The sequence below is a fragment of the Centruroides sculpturatus genome, unplaced genomic scaffold, assembly GCF_000671375.1.
Source record: "Centruroides sculpturatus isolate CEXI.00-Female unplaced genomic scaffold, Cexi_2.0 scaffold87, whole genome shotgun sequence".
Taxonomy (NCBI): domain Eukaryota; kingdom Metazoa; phylum Arthropoda; class Arachnida; order Scorpiones; family Buthidae; genus Centruroides; species Centruroides sculpturatus.
Genome location: NW_019384414.1, coordinates 108,952 through 129,203, shown reverse-complemented (window position 1 = coordinate 129,203; position 20,252 = coordinate 108,952). Strand labels below are relative to the sequence as shown.

Sequence of the window (20,252 nt, the reverse complement as noted above, 5' to 3'; positions counted from 1 at the left end):
ACATTCTGCGTAAATATCCTCTTTTTATTTTCAAGTCAAACTCGAATAATTTTAATGTATAATGATACGATCTTCACGGAAAGGTAAATTAATTTATATTATATAATATAATGTAAATATAGTATAGATTTGTGTGATACGCTTCTTGTCTAGTCTTGTGTTCAATTATACAAGCGCTAAGATGGCTTTTCTTTTTTGCTAGACTTATTATATCATCAGTAAAAGGAGGACAAACTTTAGAAAAACTTTTTATTCCTTTGAAAATGGGTTTAGAACAATTATGCCCCTTTTCAACTCTGTGTGTTACAAATGGGTTATGAGAAATGCAGGAGTTGTGACATTAGGTAAAATATGGATGGTTACGGTTAACAGGTATAAGTGCAAACATAACGGTATGGTACATAGTGTTGGAAAAACACTCAAGTATGCATGGTGCAGTGCAGAGGCAAGACTATAAAGTTTGGGAAACACTCTACTGTCACGTGTTTCCTCTATTGTTAACTGGAAAATTATGATGTACAGTACAGGGGCAAGACTACTAAAATTGAGTGCATTGTGATGATGTCTCAATAAATAATAGCTCATATAGCTTTATATATAATATATATATATAGTTAGTTATATATAAATAAATTTATGGTCTCAATACCATATACTCGTATATGTTGAGATCATAAATATAAACTGTATTATATATCATATCAAGAATAAAGTTATATTGTATAATATAAAATCAATTAAATTTTTCATGACTTATCAACGGAACTCAAATATATTGAGCTCATTTTCTACAGAAGAAGCTAATTTACCTACCGCGCTTTTAATGTATAGATATACATAATTTGCAATGCCACGTTAATAAATTTTCTGTACTGTACATTCCATCAATTTTAATAGATCAACATATTTCACATACATAATAAAATATTTTATGAGTAAATGCAATAAGTAAAACGTGTCAACACGTTTGTTTATCTTACTAGCAGTGGCGTGTCGTGACATTTGATAGTAGGGAAGTTGTGTTTCTGTAAGAAGCCGACTTCCAGGGGCAATCGGTTAATTGCGCGTCAGTGATGGTCAAGGGTCCATTCATATCNTACAGATACTGATTTGAATTCAAGTTCAAAAGTCAAATGGAACAAGTCATTTTATCATTAACTTAGATCAGAGGTGGCAAACCTATGGCACATGTGCCCAAAGTGGCACGTCAAAGAAATCATCCAACACGTAACATATTATATGATATCGGTTTATTATCATTTTTTTCAATCAGGTTCTTTATATTTACTCTAATTACAGCATATTATTTTATTTATTTAAATATAGTTTTTTTAAAACTCTTTTCACCCTGTGGACACTAAGAGGGCTTTTTTATTTAGCAAGCCCACAATGGGACAGCCGGGTGATCGATCTCGGGTCCACAAGAGCGATAAGCTACCACTTTGACCACTCAGCCATTCGGCCAAATTTAAATATAGTTACTCAAAGTCTAAAACTACTGCACGCATAAACATTTTTAAAGAAAAGTATGCTTACTATGTGGCACGCAGACTCAAAAAGGTTTGCCATCCCTGCCTTATGTCATCGGGCTAGCTGTTATCTAGCCCAATAACATATGGCATTGGTTGGCTTGTAGTTTTATAATGTATTGAGTTTTAGTGATGTTGTTTGTTTATATATAAGTTTCTTCATTGTAATGGTTAAATAATTCCTGAATTATTAAGTCTAATCACAACATAACAAATCTGACAACAGTAATTTTGGAAATATTAAAAGTTAATTCTAGTTAATTAAAAGAATCTTTTTTTTGTTTTGTTTTTTCATTTTTAACTTTGTCCTGTGGGCACTAAGATAATAATTTTTCCATATCCATTGTGGGTTTGACTGAGTCCATAATAGGGCATCTGGATGGCAAGGGACAGAGCACAACAGTCAGGACTAACCAATAAAAAAAATTTCTGGATTACACTCAAAAGATTTGATCCCTGGTTCCTCAGAGCAGTATGGTGATGCCTTAACTGCCTTGACCCATTAAGCCATCAGTTAAAAGAATCAGAAAGAGAAATGTAAAAATATTTCTTATGAACATGCAAACTTTACTCTGCAGTTGTGTGATGAAAATATAGCAACAGAGAAATAAGCCAAGTGCCTATGACAAAAAATATGACAAATGTGTACTTTTTGTTGTTTGGTACTGTTTTGTTATTGAACAAATGTATTTTTACATTGTTTTAATGATTCTTTTAATCAAGATGTGACAAAACCAAATCTTTTTTTTTTAAATTCCAATTATATTAAATTTATATGAGTGTTGAACTGAAAGAATTTAATAAATTAATTCTCCAGTTCATGAATTGTTTCACTATGCATGTAAGGAAATTTATTTTCTTATTCTAACTAAAAATATTCAAAAAAATAGAGAGATTAATTATAATAATAAAATATGAAAATATGTATTATTAATAATAAAATTATGAAAATATGTGATAAATTTAAAAACAAGTTTAATTGAACTTGATATCACTGCATTTGTATATTAAATGTACAGCTTTTGTTAAAAATAAAATAAATAGTTTATAGTGAAAAGATAAATACCATTCAAAATTTTGTTAGAAAATTCATTTAATATAAATTATTAACATTGTGATTCAATTCTGTTGGAGTTCAGTTTCGCATGCCTGTTGCGCACCCTTGACTTGATCCCAGTGTGGATTCCAATGTGGTCTTTTAAGTTACAACGCAGACTAAACCTTTTCCCACAATAATGACATAGAAATGGTTTCTCTCCAGTGTGGACCCTCATATGTATCTTTAAATGTGTTCCTTGAGAAAATTTCTTCTGGCACAAATGACATTCATATGGTTTTTCACCCGTGTGTATTCTCACATGTGTTTTAAGGTTACAATTATTCTGGAACCTTTTACCACATATTTCACAAACAAATGGTCTTTCACCCGTATGTATTATGTTATGTTCTTTTAGAGCACCTTTACTCTTGAATCGTTTACCACAAGTTTCACACATATAGGGTCGTTCCTCGGATTTTAAAATGGTCCCATTGTCACTATGAGTCAATAAGTGTTTACGCAAGGAAGGTAGGTGAACAAAAGTCTTGTTACAAATATTACAAATAAATGGTTTCTCTCCACTATGAATCCTATGATGTGCTTCTAGGTGATTAATTTGACGAAATCTCTTGCCACACATGTCGCATGCATGTGGCTTGGCATCCGTATGAATTAACGTGTGCGTCTTTAAATTTGAATAAAATTTAAATTGCTTATTACAAACAGTACATATAAACGATTTTTCTGGAATATGTTCTTTTTTATGTATTAAAAATGCAGATTTACTTACAAAATTTTCACCACATTCTTCACAAGAATAGTTATTCAATTCATCAAAGATATCCATACAATTATGAAAACCATTATCTTCGACACCATTCTCATTGCATAACTGGCACTGTTTCTGTTCATCTGTCTCCGTATTTGAATCTGTCTCATCACTTGAGTTGGAATTATTATCAGGCACAATTAAAACTAGTGCAGGTGCTTTTGTTCTATTGTTATGGACATCTTCATTCTGAAGCACATCAAAACTTTCTTTGGAATCTAGAATGTAAATGAAAAATCAATAACAGTTATTTATAACGTAATAAGAACTAGAAAATAATTTATACTTTTGAGACATTATATGAAAACTGATAAAAAATCTGTAATCAATAAGTTTAAAAATTATCGAAGAACTGTCTTTTTGGTGTTAAAACAATTTCAAAGAGTGAAATGTTATTTACTCTACCAATGACAATAATATATATATATATATATATATTATTGCTTTAAAGTATAAACACATATACAAAGCCTTGGTATATGCATTAATTAATTAATTAAAAAATAGTACAAATACCGTCATTTCACATTCAGTTAAAAATAATATATAAGTAAAAATAATCATAAAGTAATCTATTTTTCTACTTTATTTCATATACTTCAACAAAAATCAAGAGAAAAAATTACTTTTCCTAATTGACTGTGAAGATGCAAAATCTTGGTCCTATCTATTGTAGAAGGCCAAGATTCTGTACTATTTTCTTTCATAACTCCAAATTTTCTATCTTAACATTTTAATTTTAAAACAGTGTTAACTTTATATCTGAATTTCAAAAAGAAATACTTACCTGAAGTTAATATTTAGAATTAAATTAGAATGTTCTAATTTTACTTTAGTATAAAATTAATATTGATATATCTCCATTAATAACAAATATGTCTAGAATACTTAATGTGATTATTATTTTATTCTTCACTTCATACAAACTTTGTATGAGTCTTACTGTGTCTTCAGCTTATGAATTATAAGGTCTTATTTTTGAATTTGAGCAATTCAATGAAATATTTGAAGATGCAAATTGGATAGCACCTTAGATGTTTATTAAATAACTTGCATAGTTGTCTTAAATATTTTTTAATATTAGAAAATACAGTGGAACCTCAGTATATGACCATAATCCATTCCTGGTGTTTGGACTTATACCGAATAGGACATATACCAAACCAACCTTTACCATAAGAAGTAATGTAAAAATGATCAATCCATTCTCATGTAAAAAAAATGGCTGGCTTTAAACACCTCGCTTTCCTGGCTAGTTCCTGCTTGATTTTTCATGAGATCACCATGTATCTTTTTAGCTTTCTCGCAAATAATTGCTTCTGATACACTGTCACCAGAACACTGTTTTTCAGTATTCCTAAGCAAAAGCAATTTCTCAACATGATCTAATGTCTTCAATCTGTTTAAAAATTGATTTAACCCCTTTCGCAACGTTAGCAGATTTAATAATGTCTTTATTTTTCACGATTGTCAATATTGTCATTCTCGGAATATGGTATGCAACAGTTAAATCTCGAACACGCATGCCACCTTCATATTTCTCAACAATCTCTTTTTTCAGTTCCATTGTGATTTTAGTCATTTTTTTATTTTTTTGTTGCCTTTTTGCAATTCATAATTAATAAAAATAATAACATTTTACTTACAAACTAAAATAAAAAGAAATTTAACAAAGTTATAAACTGTGGCACTGCGAACATTTAGTCTGGTCTAATACACCGATAGTGCTACTCATTCATAGATGGCGTGTATAATTGAATTAAGTCGTATACTGAGCAAAATTTGTTTCGTCCAAACAGGACATATTCCGAATTGGACATATTCTAAAGCAGATGAATACTGAGGTACCACTATATAGAAATCAGAAATGGAAATGAAAAGGAGCTTAAATAATATAAATCAAAATCAAAGCTGTACACTATGCCATCTGAGTAAAAAAATCAAAAGAACTGATGTGACCCCAGTGGTGCCCACAGACTATAAAAACTGAGGGGAACGAGCTATAAAAAAGGGCATTGTATATTATGAAAAAGCTTCAAACTCTATGATTCAACATTGGATCAGCACTCCCACAAGATGGCACTGGTTACACTCAGGGCTAAATTATTTTTGAAAACAAGGTTTGGTCAACTTATGATGAACAATAACTATATAAAAATATAGTTATTGTTCATCATAAGTTGACCAAACCTTGTTTTCAAAAATAATTTAGCCCTGAGTGTAACCAGTGCCATCTTGTGGGAGTGCTGATCCAATGTTGAATCATAGAGTTTGAAGCTTTTTCATAATATACAATGCCCTTTTTTATAGCTCGTTCCCCTCAGTTTTTATAGTCTGTGGGCACCACTGGGGTCACATCAGTTCTTTTGATTTTTTTACTCAGATGGCATAGTGTACAGCTTTGATTTTGATTTATATTATTTAAGCTCCTTTTCATTTCCATTTCTGATTTCTATATAGTGGTACCTCAGTATTCATCTGCTTTAGAATATGTCCAATTCGGAATATGTCCTGTTTGGACGAAACAAATTTTGCTCAGTATACGACTTAATTCAATTATACACGCCATCTATGAATGAGTAGCACTATCGGTGTATTAGACCAGACTAAATGTTCGCAGTGCCACAGTTTATAACTTTGTTAAATTTCTTTTTATTTTAGTTTGTAAGTAAAATGTTATTATTTTTATTAATTATGAATTGCAAAAAGGCAACAAAAAAATAAAAAAATGACTAAAATCACAATGGAACTGCAAAAAGAGATTGTTGAGAAATATGAAGGTGGCATGCGGCATGCGTGTTCGAAATTTAACTGTTGCATACCGTATTCCGAGAACGACGATATCAACACTCGTGAAAAATTAAGACATTATTAAATTTGCTAATGTTGCGAAAGAGGTTAAATCAATTTCTAAACATAGATCGAAGACATTAGATTATGTTGAGAAATTGCTTTTGCTTTGGATAACTGAAAAACAGTGTGCTGGCGAGTGTATCAGAAGCAATTATTTGCAAGAAAGCTAAAAAGATACATGCTGATCTCATGAAAAATCAAGCACGAACTAGCCAGAAAAGTGAGGTGTTTAAAGCCAGCCATTTTTTTTCATGAGAACGGATTGATCATTTTTACATTACTTCTTATGGGAAAGGTTGGTTTGGTATACGTCCAAACACCAGGAACGGATTAAGGTCGTATACCGAGGTTCCACTGTACTAATTTACTATACTAATAATGTATTTTTTCATACTTTTCGGTTATCAGACCAACCCCAGTCCCCAATTGAATTGGATAATCGATGTTCTACTATATTGACCAAATTATCTAACATAATCGTGCAATCACATTTTATCATATATAGATCATTCATTAATCTGTCTGCTATTACAGCATCCACAAGAGCAAATGGATACTTTCTATAAGCAAAATTTATTTTTTCATGGAAGCTAGCCATGTTAGTTTTTGAATACTCAAGTCTTTCAGGTCATTGAGCTCAACAGTGAAACATCGCTGATGTCAGTCTCAACAGTCCATTTAGAAACGTTTTCTGACTGTTGAGCCAACCATTGAATATAGAAACATATATTATATTACTTACTACCTTGGTACCCAATATACAGGGGGTGCAAAAGTAGGTATACAGTTGAGAATCTGAGAAATACAAATCTCTGGTGTTCATTATTATTAGTTCGTATTCCTTATTTGTGATTTAATTTGTACATAAAATAAATGTTTTTCTTTGTTTTTTTCCATAACAACTGTGTACCTACTTTTGCACCCCCCCTGTATATTTTATTTTAGTAATATACCACCAGTTGTAACACCTAAAATAAGTTATAATAAATTCAGTATGCTAGTATAATATCCTTTTATTCAAATGAACCCTTCTCTGTATCATTTTCTTCTATACTAGATCTTTCTTTAATAATTTGAATTTCTTGAATATTNACATTCTGCGTAAATATCCTCTTTTTATTTTCAAGTCAAACTCGAATAATTTTAATGTATAATGATACGATCTTCACGGAAAGGTAAATTAATTTATATTATATAATATAATGTAAATATAGTATAGATTTGTGTGATACGCTTCTTGTCTAGTCTTGTGTTCAATTATACAAGCGCTAAGATGGCTTTTCTTTTTTGCTAGACTTATTATATCATCAGTAAAAGGAGGACAAACTTTAGAAAAACTTTTTATTCCTTTGAAAATGGGTTTAGAACAATTATGCCCCTTTTCAACTCTGTGTGTTACAAATGGGTTATGAGAAATGCAGGAGTTGTGACATTAGGTAAAATATGGATGGTTACGGTTAACAGGTATAAGTGCAAACATAACGGTATGGTACATAGTGTTGGAAAAACACTCAAGTATGCATGGTGCAGTGCAGAGGCAAGACTATAAAGTTTGGGAAACACTCTACTGTCACGTGTTTCCTCTATTGTTAACTGGAAAATTATGATGTACAGTACAGGGGCAAGACTACTAAAATTGAGTGCATTGTGATGATGTCTCAATAAATAATAGCTCATATAGCTTTATATATAATATATATATATAGTTAGTTATATATAAATAAATTTATGGTCTCAATACCATATACTCGTATATGTTGAGATCATAAATATAAACTGTATTATATATCATATCAAGAATAAAGTTATATTGTATAATATAAAATCAATTAAATTTTTCATGACTTATCAACGGAACTCAAATATATTGAGCTCATTTTCTACAGAAGAAGCTAATTTACCTACCGCGCTTTTAATGTATAGATATACATAATTTGCAATGCCACGTTAATAAATTTTCTGTACTGTACATTCCATCAATTTTAATAGATCAACATATTTCACATACATAATAAAATATTTTATGAGTAAATGCAATAAGTAAAACGTGTCAACACGTTTGTTTATCTTACTAGCAGTGGCGTGTCGTGACATTTGATAGTAGGGAAGTTGTGTTTCTGTAAGAAGCCGACTTCCAGGGGCAATCGGTTAATTGCGCGTCAGTGATGGTCAAGGGTCCATTCATATCATTTGTTCGATAAGCCAATAAAAACCATAGACTTCTCTAAATGTATTTTTAATATCACAATTACATTCCGAATCGCTAGCCACGATATAAGGGCTAAAATTATAAATAAAATAATAAAAACTTACTAGGTGAAATAAAATGTGTGGTGGATATACAGTACATACCTGGTACAAAATATTCTTCAATTGTATAAATATATTTTTAAAGAAAATTATAATTAAATATAGCTTTGTAAAGAAACGTACATAAAAATAACATAAAATCTTCTTTACTTTTTAAATCTTTAAAACAATCTACTTATTCAAATAGCTCCCTACGAGTGACTAATGGATGGAATCAGAGACGGTCCTGGTAGGTGCATGCACGCGGGCTGCCAAATCCCGAGGGTGCAGATACCGGTCAATGTCAAATGCCTCTTTTGTCGCATCACTAGTATACCTCAAAGGACGCGGCAGAGTTGTTGTACATTTTAAACGTTTCTCACCATAGTTGTAAAAATCTAAATGTGTTAAACTTAATAGATTGTCCGTCGTTTGTTTTCTAACTAATTCGTTTTAGGACCAGGGTCCACGGAAATTTTCAAAATTTATAACTTTTCGGTCACTGTCATTGAACTGGAAAAATTTCTCTCTTTATTACATCTAATATTACCAAGAAATCAGTCCCCACTGTACTCGGCTAGAGATTGGTTCGGTTAAGCTTTTGTTTAAGTAAAATTTCGGCTCTTTCTTCAGGATTTTATTTATGTCCCCAATTCTCTAATCGTTTAATTATTTAACTACTTCTTAAATAGAAATAAGTCGAAACCGGTTACTTTGTATTCGAATATTTGTAGTCGCGGGAAAAAAGTGGAAAAACAAATTTTTATGACAACGGATACATAAATCGTAAATTTAAGGAATATAAATTCTAGAGTTTTTTCTGTACCTCGTGCATCTCTCTCATCCATTAAATTTAGTTGTAAATGACGCTGTCAAAGTAACAGTTAATTTTTTAACATTATACAAGAATTGTACACGTTTTTTTCTACATCCCCTTAGAGATGGGATATACGAAATCGTAATTCACTGGCTTAACATTGAAATCCGTGAGTAATATAAAATCGGAGAGCGGAATAAATATATCAAATATTTTAATGGATTTTTAAAACTCCTGTCAACTATACAGAAAACTATCATAAAAACATACCAGTAAATTCTTATCGGTTGGGTTAAGTTATAAATCTACTCGTGATTCGCGTAATCGGGCGAGGGCGGCCAAATATCTAGCGGGCAGGCTGCTAACAGCCCGGAACCGGTCCCGGATAGAATTGGATGCGGTATATGTGTAGCATCCACCCGAGGTGCTAGGCTTCCACCGGCTAAACCGGGTGAGGTTGGTGGTCTGTAAACCGCATGCGCGAATCTGGCTTTTTGGATGCTGACAATACAGCGCTTCCACTTCGCCACTAATATTCGAATATACAATAGCAATCTTATCTTTTTTTTTCACGTGTAGTATAGAAATTTGCAATAAGATACATAACTCGGTTATAATAAAATATTGTGCGATTATTTTCATATAATTAAAATTAATATGTATTTATTTTTTAGAAAATACAAGGGAAGCGGCGCATCCACCGCTTCCGATGACGGCACGCCACTGCTTACTAGCATTAGAAGACAAAGAACAGACGTTTCTCTGCAGGATTCCAAGTAATGAGAAACATGTTTTGATTAAGTTAAATGATAAAGCTGGTCTAAATATTAAAGATACTAGCTATTTCTAAATTACGGTACAGCTTATTACACATGGAAATAGGAACACTGGGATAACTTATTCGAAAAAAGATTTACCATTATTAAAAAGACAACACATACAATAGCGAACAGCATCGAAAGGAAGGTTGAAGAAAATAGCATATGGACCTAACGTTGAAAGCTAATTTCTATCTCCACTAATTCTAACAATGCTAATTTCATCTACGAAGAACAGGTGAGGCTGCCTTTAACATCTATACATAATGTCTTAAATCACACAGCTTCTGAAGCACTCATGTATCCAGAAATTTAGCGAGTTTTACACGATAGATAACTTTTGTAGATGGTTTCCGGGAGTTTCGTACAGAGGAATAGAATTCTTTTCTATGTAGCAATGTTGTTGTTTCAGGGAAATAAAACCACTTTGTTATCATTTATATGTGTAGTTTCTGCTATTTAAATATTTATTTAGAATACTAGGCTATACATAATATAGTTATCCAAATTACATCTCATCCAGCGTGTTCTGTAGATGCATTTTAATGTCGCTGCTTTAAATTTAAGTCTCCAATGACTTACTATCTTGGATTTAAAATTATTTTATTGTAAAATTAACGCACAATTTGTGAAGAATTAGTGAATGATATTAGATCTTATGCTTAAACCAAGTATAAAAGTTGATTTTTATCAAATTATTTTTGTTGAATTCATTTTAATAAAGCGTTTCATCATACGAGGAATTAGGAAATGCTGACAAGCGTATTTAATGTAGTTACATCAATATTTAGTATTTGATATGTTTAGACGTTCTTTAAAACGTTGCTAATAACAAACTGCAGTGGTGTATTTTGAGAATATGAGCGCTGCTCAAGACCGATTCGGGATTGAACAAAGACACGTGCACCCTGTCGTTTTTCGGAGAATTTTACATAATTACCTTTGGAGTTAGTTACCTAATTTTACTTAATTGAAGTCACGCGATATGCCTTAATATACATAGACTCTCAGTTAACCAGAACCCGCGGAAAGTGGTAGATGCCGGCTAAATGTAATTTCTGGTTATTCGAGAGATACTATTAAAAATAAACCCAACAAATACTATACCAAATATGTATTAAATTGATATTAATATTGAAATATGGTATTTAAATGCAGTGTATATTATTAGTTAAATGGTGTGAAGGAAACTGATTTTATTTAAAGTATTGTTGCTGGAGTTCCGATTAATGGAGAGTTTATTGTATTTATATTTATTTTCGTGTTACAAAACTGATTGCTTTGTATCAATGGGGTGCTGCAGCGCCATAAGCACCCCTACAAATTGTGGATTATTTTGTTTGCATGATTACATGATTAAATTCCCTAATTATAATATTTAATTGTCGATGCTAATATTTTTTGCCGTTGTTTTATGGTTTATTGATTCAAAACTTATAAAAATGAGTTCAATAAACGACTTGTTAATAAAATTATTCGTTAATTGAGTTAAAAATATACTATTTATATTCTCTCACCTAATTATCGAATTTCGTCAAAATTGCCAGACGAAAAAAATTACTTTCGCCCCCTAACGGAATAGTTTTTAAAACCTTTTTCATTATAAAAATTTTTTCCGAAAATAAAATATTTTTGTCAAAAATAATTTTATTAACAAAAACAAGTTTTAATTTATTTTTGTTAACCTAAAAATTTCAAAAATAATTTTTGAAGTTCTTAATGAATATAAATAATTTTTTTTTTTCATAGAGGTTGATAACCACTTTCACCTCATTTACGTCTTGTTTATCTACTCTAAACATTTTAATTTATTCGCATAAAAGTTATAATTTTATTCGTCTTCCTTTAAATTTTATTTTATTTTTCACTAAAAGAAAAGCAGGAAGAAATTTTTAAATAATATTCCGTTTTAAGATATTTAATAATAATAATAATAAACCACATATGTATAGTTGAGCAATTACTCGCTAGATGTCGATACTTCAAACACGTTTATTAAACACTAAAAATACCGAATTCTATAAATAAAATTAAGTATTAACGAATTTTATTATTTTATTTATTTTAATATTAAATTATGAACTAGAAATATTAGAAAGATGTTTAGAGCGAGTCAAGAATAATAATGATTAGAATGAATATGCAAATTATCTTTAACAAATTTCCCGACAAAATCTATTTTTTTTTTTTTGGAAATAAACCTGCTATGTTATATGTTATTTGCAATAAAACATTTTTTATCTTGGGTCATTTTTTGGGTGTCACCATATTTATCATGTCGTTCTCTTGTTAAAGTCAAGCCCTGTTTGCTGCGTACATTCGGCTTCGGACACTGAATATGATGAAACTTAAGAAAAGCTTCGACACAGTTTAGCACCAGACCTTAACGAAAGTTGTTTACTTCGTTTTGTAAGTAGACAATTACCTGAACAGGTAGCAAACAATTTTCGAAAATTTTCTCACGCCACTTAATGTTATTTGATCCACAAGTAGAACTAAAAGGTACATTTTCTGTATAGCGGAAGCAACGAAATTCGTGTTGAAACGGACTATAATTACGGATTTTTATCTTTATATACTTGTAAAAGTATCTTAACTATGGAATTTTCATAGTTTTTTCCGCTCTAAAGTGTTTTTCCGTTTCCATCGTGAGTTGGTCCAGGTCTATAATGGGGTGAATAATTATCCCCGATATGTCCACACCCGAAAAATTTCTGGAGTTTCTTATCGGATTCGATCTCGGATCACCTAATGGTATAAGAAAAAAAATGGTTATGACAGCTAATGCAAATGTAAATTCTGTATCCACGAGAACGTACTGTACAGTACCCTTAGTTTTCCTTATTCTTAGTTGTACACGAAAATGCATCTTAGTACAAGTCGACCCCCTATAACACTGTTGATAATTCCGTTTTATATGAATTCCATGTTGTACGANGCTGGCTTTAAACACCTCGCTTTCCTGGCTAGTTCCTGCTTGATTTTTCATGAGATCACCATGTATCTTTTTAGCTTTCTCGCAAATAATTGCTTCTGATACACTGTCACCAGAACACTGTTTTTCAGTATTCCTAAGCAAAAGCAATTTCTCAACATGATCTAATGTCTTCAATCTGTTTAAAAATTGATTTAACCCCTTTCGCAACGTTAGCAGATTTAATAATGTCTTTATTTTTCACGATTGTCAATATTGTCATTCTCGGAATATGGTATGCAACAGTTAAATCTCGAACACGCATGCCACCTTCATATTTCTCAACAATCTCTTTTTTCAGTTCCATTGTGATTTTAGTCATTTTTTTATTTTTTTGTTGCCTTTTTGCAATTCATAATTAATAAAAATAATAACATTTTACTTACAAACTAAAATAAAAAGAAATTTAACAAAGTTATAAACTGTGGCACTGCGAACATTTAGTCTGGTCTAATACACCGATAGTGCTACTCATTCATAGATGGCGTGTATAATTGAATTAAGTCGTATACTGAGCAAAATTTGTTTCGTCCAAACAGGACATATTCCGAATTGGACATATTCTAAAGCAGATGAATACTGAGGTACCACTATATAGAAATCAGAAATGGAAATGAAAAGGAGCTTAAATAATATAAATCAAAATCAAAGCTGTACACTATGCCATCTGAGTAAAAAAATCAAAAGAACTGATGTGACCCCAGTGGTGCCCACAGACTATAAAAACTGAGGGGAACGAGCTATAAAAAAGGGCATTGTATATTATGAAAAAGCTTCAAACTCTATGATTCAACATTGGATCAGCACTCCCACAAGATGGCACTGGTTACACTCAGGGCTAAATTATTTTTGAAAACAAGGTTTGGTCAACTTATGATGAACAATAACTATATAAAAATATAGTTATTGTTCATCATAAGTTGACCAAACCTTGTTTTCAAAAATAATTTAGCCCTGAGTGTAACCAGTGCCATCTTGTGGGAGTGCTGATTGTCCCATGCAATTATTTTTATACAACTGCATGGGACAATGGGCAAATATTGTTCATTATGTTCTTTTATATCGACAGAATAGGCTAGAAGTCCTAAATTTTTTTTATGTTTGTAGATCATGGAATTTGGGGTCCCCTTGAGGATTATGAAAAGGGCAACCCATATAAAAAGGGGCATGTTCCACAAGTGTCCTTGTATGACCCTTTGCAAGATATAGCTCCCTAAAATCAGCCTATCTGGTATTTTGAACACCCTCAAAAATGGGGTAAAATTTAAAAGTGAAAAAATCCAGAACTATTTCTCAAAACAATGCTAAAAATCAAATGTTTTCTACTTTACTAGAAATGGCTAAAAGCTCATAAAACATGAAAAATGCCATTGCACTGACTACTGGGATGCAAGCAGAGTTACACTGCAAGCTCTATTAAGCCTATCATGTGTTAAACAAGCAGAGTTGAGGGGACTATATCTTGCAAAGGACTGCATGTATACCATTAGTTTCTTTGACATTTTTTACTTCTATGGGCATGATTTACAGCTCTGATAAGGTTCCAACTGCCTCATTCAGAGCTGCATTTGCACCTAAGCAAGCTTTTTATAAAAATCATTTCTGTTCCTTTCATTTGTACAAGTAATTTTTGAATAATTCAATATTAAATGCATTTTCAAATTATGCAAGTAATAAATGATATGTATTTCAATCAGTTTTATTGAATATTAAAAAAATACCATCTATCACACTCATTCACTAAATGACGAAAGAAAAATAAAAATACTTAACTTCACAACACACTGGACAAATGTAAAAAGTGAGACTCACAACAACCAATTAACCAGTATGAAAACGATTAACATTTGAGTGACAACGCCCTTCTGGGCTCTTCTTCAGGCTTCTTTTTAATTCAAAACAGACTCTGGCAGTTAACATTCGAATAAAAAGAAGCCCTAAGAAGAGCCCAGAAGGGGTTACAAAAACATTTGTCACTCAAATGTTAATCATTTTCATGCCAGTTAATTGGTTGTTGTAAGCCGCACTTTTTATAAAAATAATTACAAAGTTAAAACTTATGAGATATTTTTTCTAAGATTGTGTAATTTTCTTATTTTCAAATCTAATAAGTTACCTAAAACAAATAATATTACATTTTTTCCTACCTATAATGATTTTTGAGATGAACTGTTCTTTAATTAAATTGCAAGATGGCATAATTTATTACACTTATTTAGTTAGGAGAGATACATTTCTTTCCAATGAATACTATATTTATTGAAGATGATCTTCTAAATTTGAATGAATTATAATTCTCTCAAATCAGATTGAGTGGCTATTTATATATTTTTTAAAACTTTTTATAACTATCTATAGTTTACTCCACAGTAAATATAATAATAAATATTTTATTGCATATCTGACACTATACAATTTATAGAGACTTGAGTATTTATAATTTTAATAGTTGACAGTAAAAACATTATTTTCAAACAAATTGTAAGTAATGTTTATTCTTTTCTTAATCAAATAACACATCACTGAAATAAATATTCATTATATCAAAGATGAGTCAGTATTTAGCACTCCAATTATACTAACTTGAATAAATTCATAAATTAAACAAAGAATCAAATCATTGGTGTGAATGCAATACCTGATATGTGCAAAATTTTCATTTCCAGTTGTTGTTCATATCTGGTGTGTACTGTGCACGCATTGGTAATTCACACTACATTCTCCATAAATTTACTCTTCCAGGTTTGCATGAAATCAGAACCTGTTGTGTGTCAGGTGCTTACAATAAGAAAACAGTATTTTGTTCTTGTACACTTCACTTTTTGCCACATAGCAGGTATTGCATTTATACCAATAAAAAGTTCTGTCTTATTCAATAAAAAAATATTTTAGAGAACAAACTTCTCATCAGTTTTCAGATCTGAAAAGAGATTCCAATAACTCTTGAACCAAGAAATTCATTGTTAGAGAATTTAAATATTTTACAGATGAAAAACAATGGTAAAACATTAAGAACAATTTTTTCAGTAATAAATTGGATTTAAAAAAATTAAGCACTTATAAGCTCTTTTTAGCTTATTTATTAAGTTTATTATTTAGCTATTATTAAGAGTGCACCATGTTGCATCATAAATTAAGCTTATAAATTTATCAAGCAACTGGATACTCTTACATCAATACCATACGAGAAAATTATGTTTAATAACAATGCTTTATGGACTCGTAAATCAACTAAGGAAAAATATTTTAATTCGGAATCTGTGTAATCAGTTTCAAGCAGGATAACAGTTAAATGTATCTTTAGTGGCTACACGTGCGATAACCCAGAATAAGAGCCTTCCTGCAAATCAAAATGATCAGCACTTATTTAATAATTTATTTATATAAACGGTTCATTAATTTAAAGGCTTTAAATATTTATGTTTAAGCATTTTGGTCATAAACGTGTTTATGTATTTTGATTAAAGGGACGTTAACATTAGCTCAACCTACCAATGTTTTCACTATAATCATCTGTTTCCACATCTTCATCTATGTGTATTTCAACAAACAATTCTTTAGTTGTCTCTTCCGAAGACATTTTAAGTTAAAACCGAATCATAACTCCTTGGCTTCACATACCTCAACAGATCTGATGCCTTTAAAAAAATTCAATTAATTAATTTAAAAATAAATAAATAAATGTGAAACAAAACGAAATTAAATGCCATTTTAATTAAATTCGTGCGTAATAAAGATATAAATTTAATATATTTACGGAAATAAATAGCAAAATAATTTTAATATTTAAAATTAAAATATTGAATTAACGTGATATTTTCAAATATAGAAATAAAAAAGTAAAAATATTTCCTCGTTACATTATTAAATTATAAATAAATAAATATATTTATTTATTTTAAAAAGTGACGATATTGAAGCAACGCCGCTTGAGGGCAAGTATAAGTAGCGTGACGTCATGAAGCTGTTACTTATTCTCTAGGTGTAAGACCTTGACTTATTCTCACAAAACATGCCATCGAAGTTTTTAAAAGCTATTATTTCCAAACAATATGTATACATAAAATTGCTAATGTACTGTAAAATTATGGTACAGGAATCAAAAAGAGAAGATAAGTAATTGGTTTCCCCCGTCCTGTGGGGCAATAAGAGGGCTGTTTTTAGCAAGTCCCTTGTGGGTTTGGCCAAGCCCACAACGGGGTAGGGGCAACATATCCGAATGGACCATCTCCAGAAAAATTCCTGGGGGTTTTTCGACACGTCCGGCTTCGATCCCAGCTTCCCCAGAGCGGTAGGCTGCCACCTTGACCGCTCGACCATTATTGTACTCTTTTTGCGCAATCTTCCATTTTGATTATTTTCTTATTTCAAAATGCATCCATTATCGAATTCACTACATAAATTTGATAATTAACAGTGTGGAAAACTTGTGCGCTTGAAATTTTATTATCTAAACGAAAACATATGAGATGTAATAAATTGGGCCAAGTAAAAACTTGCGACAATTTAGTCGACAGTCAAATATTTTTATATTGGGAGTTTTTCTTTGGTAAAAATAAGCTTGGTGTTTCGAAGATTTTTACCTGTTTTATTGTTTTCTACATTTCGTTTTGAAGTTCGTTACCTCACCGATAACGAGAGAGAATTATGTTTAAAATTTGAGCTTTCTAGAACCAGTAGTTTTTTTTTTTTTTTTTTTTTTTTGATACGCTTCTTGTCTAGTCTTGTGTTCAATTATACAAGCGCTAAGATGGCTTTTCTTTTTTGCTAGACTTATTATATCATCAGTAAAAGGAGGACAAACTTTAGAAAAACTTTTTATTCCTTTGAAAATGGGTTTAGAACAATTATGCCCCTTTTCAACTGTGTGTTACAAATGGGTTATGAGAAATGCAGGAGTTGTGACATTAGGTAAAATATGGATGGTTACGGTTAACAGGTATAAGTGCAAACATAACGGTATGGTACATAGTGTTGGAAAAACACTCAAGTATGCATGGTGCAGTGCAGAGGCAAGACTATAAAGTTTGGGAAACACTCTACTGTCACGTGTTTCCTCTATTGTTAACTGGAAAATTATGATGTACAGTACAGGGGCAAGACTACTAAAATTGAGTGCATTGTGATGATGTCTCAATAAATAATAGCTCATATAGCTTTATATATAATATATATATATAGTTAGTTATATATAAATAAATTTATGGTCTCAATACCATATACTCGTATATGTTGAGATCATAAATATAAACTGTATTATATATCATATCAAGAATAAAGTTATATTGTATAATATAAAATCAATTAAATTTTTCATGACTTATCAACGGAACTCAAATATATTGAGCTCATTTTCTACAGAAGAAGCTAATTTACCTACCGCGCTTTTAATGTATAGATATACATAATTTGCAATGCCACGTTAATAAATTTTCTGTACTGTACATTCCATCAATTTTAATAGATCAACATATTTCACATACATAATAAAATATTTTATGAGTAAATGCAATAAGTAAAACGTGTCAACACGTTTGTTTATCTTACTAGCAGTGGCGTGTCGTGACATTTGATAGTAGGGAAGTTGTGTTTCTGTAAGAAGCCGACTTCCAGGGGCAATCGGTTAATTGCGCGTCAGTGATGGTCAAGGGTCCATTCATATCATTTGTTCGATAAGCCAATAAAAACCATAGACTTCTCTAAATGTATTTTTAATATCACAATTACATTCCGAATCGCTAGCCACGATATAAGGGCTAAAATTATAAATAAAATAATAAAAACTTACTAGGTGAAATAAAATGTGTGGTGGATATACAGTACATACCTGGTACAAAATATTCTTCAATTGTATAAATATATTTTTAAAGAAAATTATAATTAAATATAGCTTTGTAAAGAAACGTACATAAAAATAACATAAAATCTTCTTTACTTTTTAAATCTTTAAAACAATCTACTTATTCAAATAGCTCCCTACGAGTGACTAATGGATGGAATCAGAGACGGTCCTGGTAGGTGCATGCACGCGGGCTGCCAAATCCCGAGGGTGCAGATACCGGTCAATGTCAAATGCCTCTTTTGTCGCATCACTAGTATACCTCAAAGGACGCGGCAGAGTTGTTGTACATTTTAAACGTTTCTCACCATAGTTGTAAAAATCTAAATGTGTTAAACTTAATAGATTGTCCGTCGTTTGTTTTCTAACTAATTCGTTTTAGGACCAGGGTCCACGGAAATTTTCAAAATTTATAACTTTTCGGTCACTGTCATTGAACTGGAAAAATTTCTCTCTTTATTACATCTAATATTACCAAGAAATCAGTCCCCACTGTACTCGGCTAGAGATTGGTTCGGTTAAGCTTTTGTTTAAGTAAAATTTCGGCTCTTTCTTCAGGATTTTATTTATGTCCCCAATTCTCTAATCGTTTAATTATTTAACTACTTCTTAAATAGAAATAAGTCGAAACCGGTTACTTTGTATTCGAATATTTGTAGTCGCGGGAAAAAAGTGGAAAAACAAATTTTTATGACAACGGATACATAAATCGTAAATTTAAGGAATATAAATTCTAGAGTTTTTTCTGTACCTCGTGCATCTCTCTCATCCATTAAATTTAGTTGTAAATGACGCTGTCAAAGTAACAGTTAATTTTTTAACATTATACAAGAATTGTACACGTTTTTTTCTACATCCCCTTAGAGATGGGATATACGAAATCGTAATTCACTGGCTTAACATTGAAATCCGTGAGTAATATAAAATCGGAGAGCGGAATAAATATATCAAATATTTTAATGGATTTTTAAAACTCCTGTCAACTATACAGAAAACTATCATAAAAACATACCAGTAAATTCTTATCGGTTGGGTTAAGTTATAAATCTACTCGTGATTCGCGTAATCGGGCGAGGGCGGCCAAATATCTAGCAGGCAGGCTGCTAACAGCCCGGAACCGGTCCCGGATAGAATTGGATGCGGTATATGTGTAGCATCCACCCGAGGTCCTAGGCTTCCACCGGCTAAACCGGGTGAGGTTGGTGGTCTGTAAACCGCATGCGCGAATCTGGCTTTTTGGATGCTGACAATACAGCGCTTCCACT

General features: G+C 31.2%; 1 protein-coding gene across 1 annotated transcript in view; it reads right to left on the bottom strand.

Moving 5' to 3' along the window:
- The window catches only part of LOC111619113 (zinc finger protein 665-like), a 36,730-nt gene extending 19,862 nt beyond the window's left edge, over positions 1 to 16,868 (bottom strand). Inside the window, exons 1-2 of the mRNA XM_023360776.1 lie at positions 16,641 to 16,868; positions 2,641 to 3,615 (exon numbers count right to left, since the gene is read on the bottom strand). Of these exons, the coding sequence (XP_023216544.1) occupies positions 2,641 to 3,615; positions 16,641 to 16,728 (1,063 nt within the window). The 5' untranslated portion in view covers positions 16,729 to 16,868. The remainder of the gene's footprint in view (positions 1 to 2,640; positions 3,616 to 16,640) is intronic.
- Between the last annotated feature and the right edge of the window lie 3,384 nt (positions 16,869 to 20,252).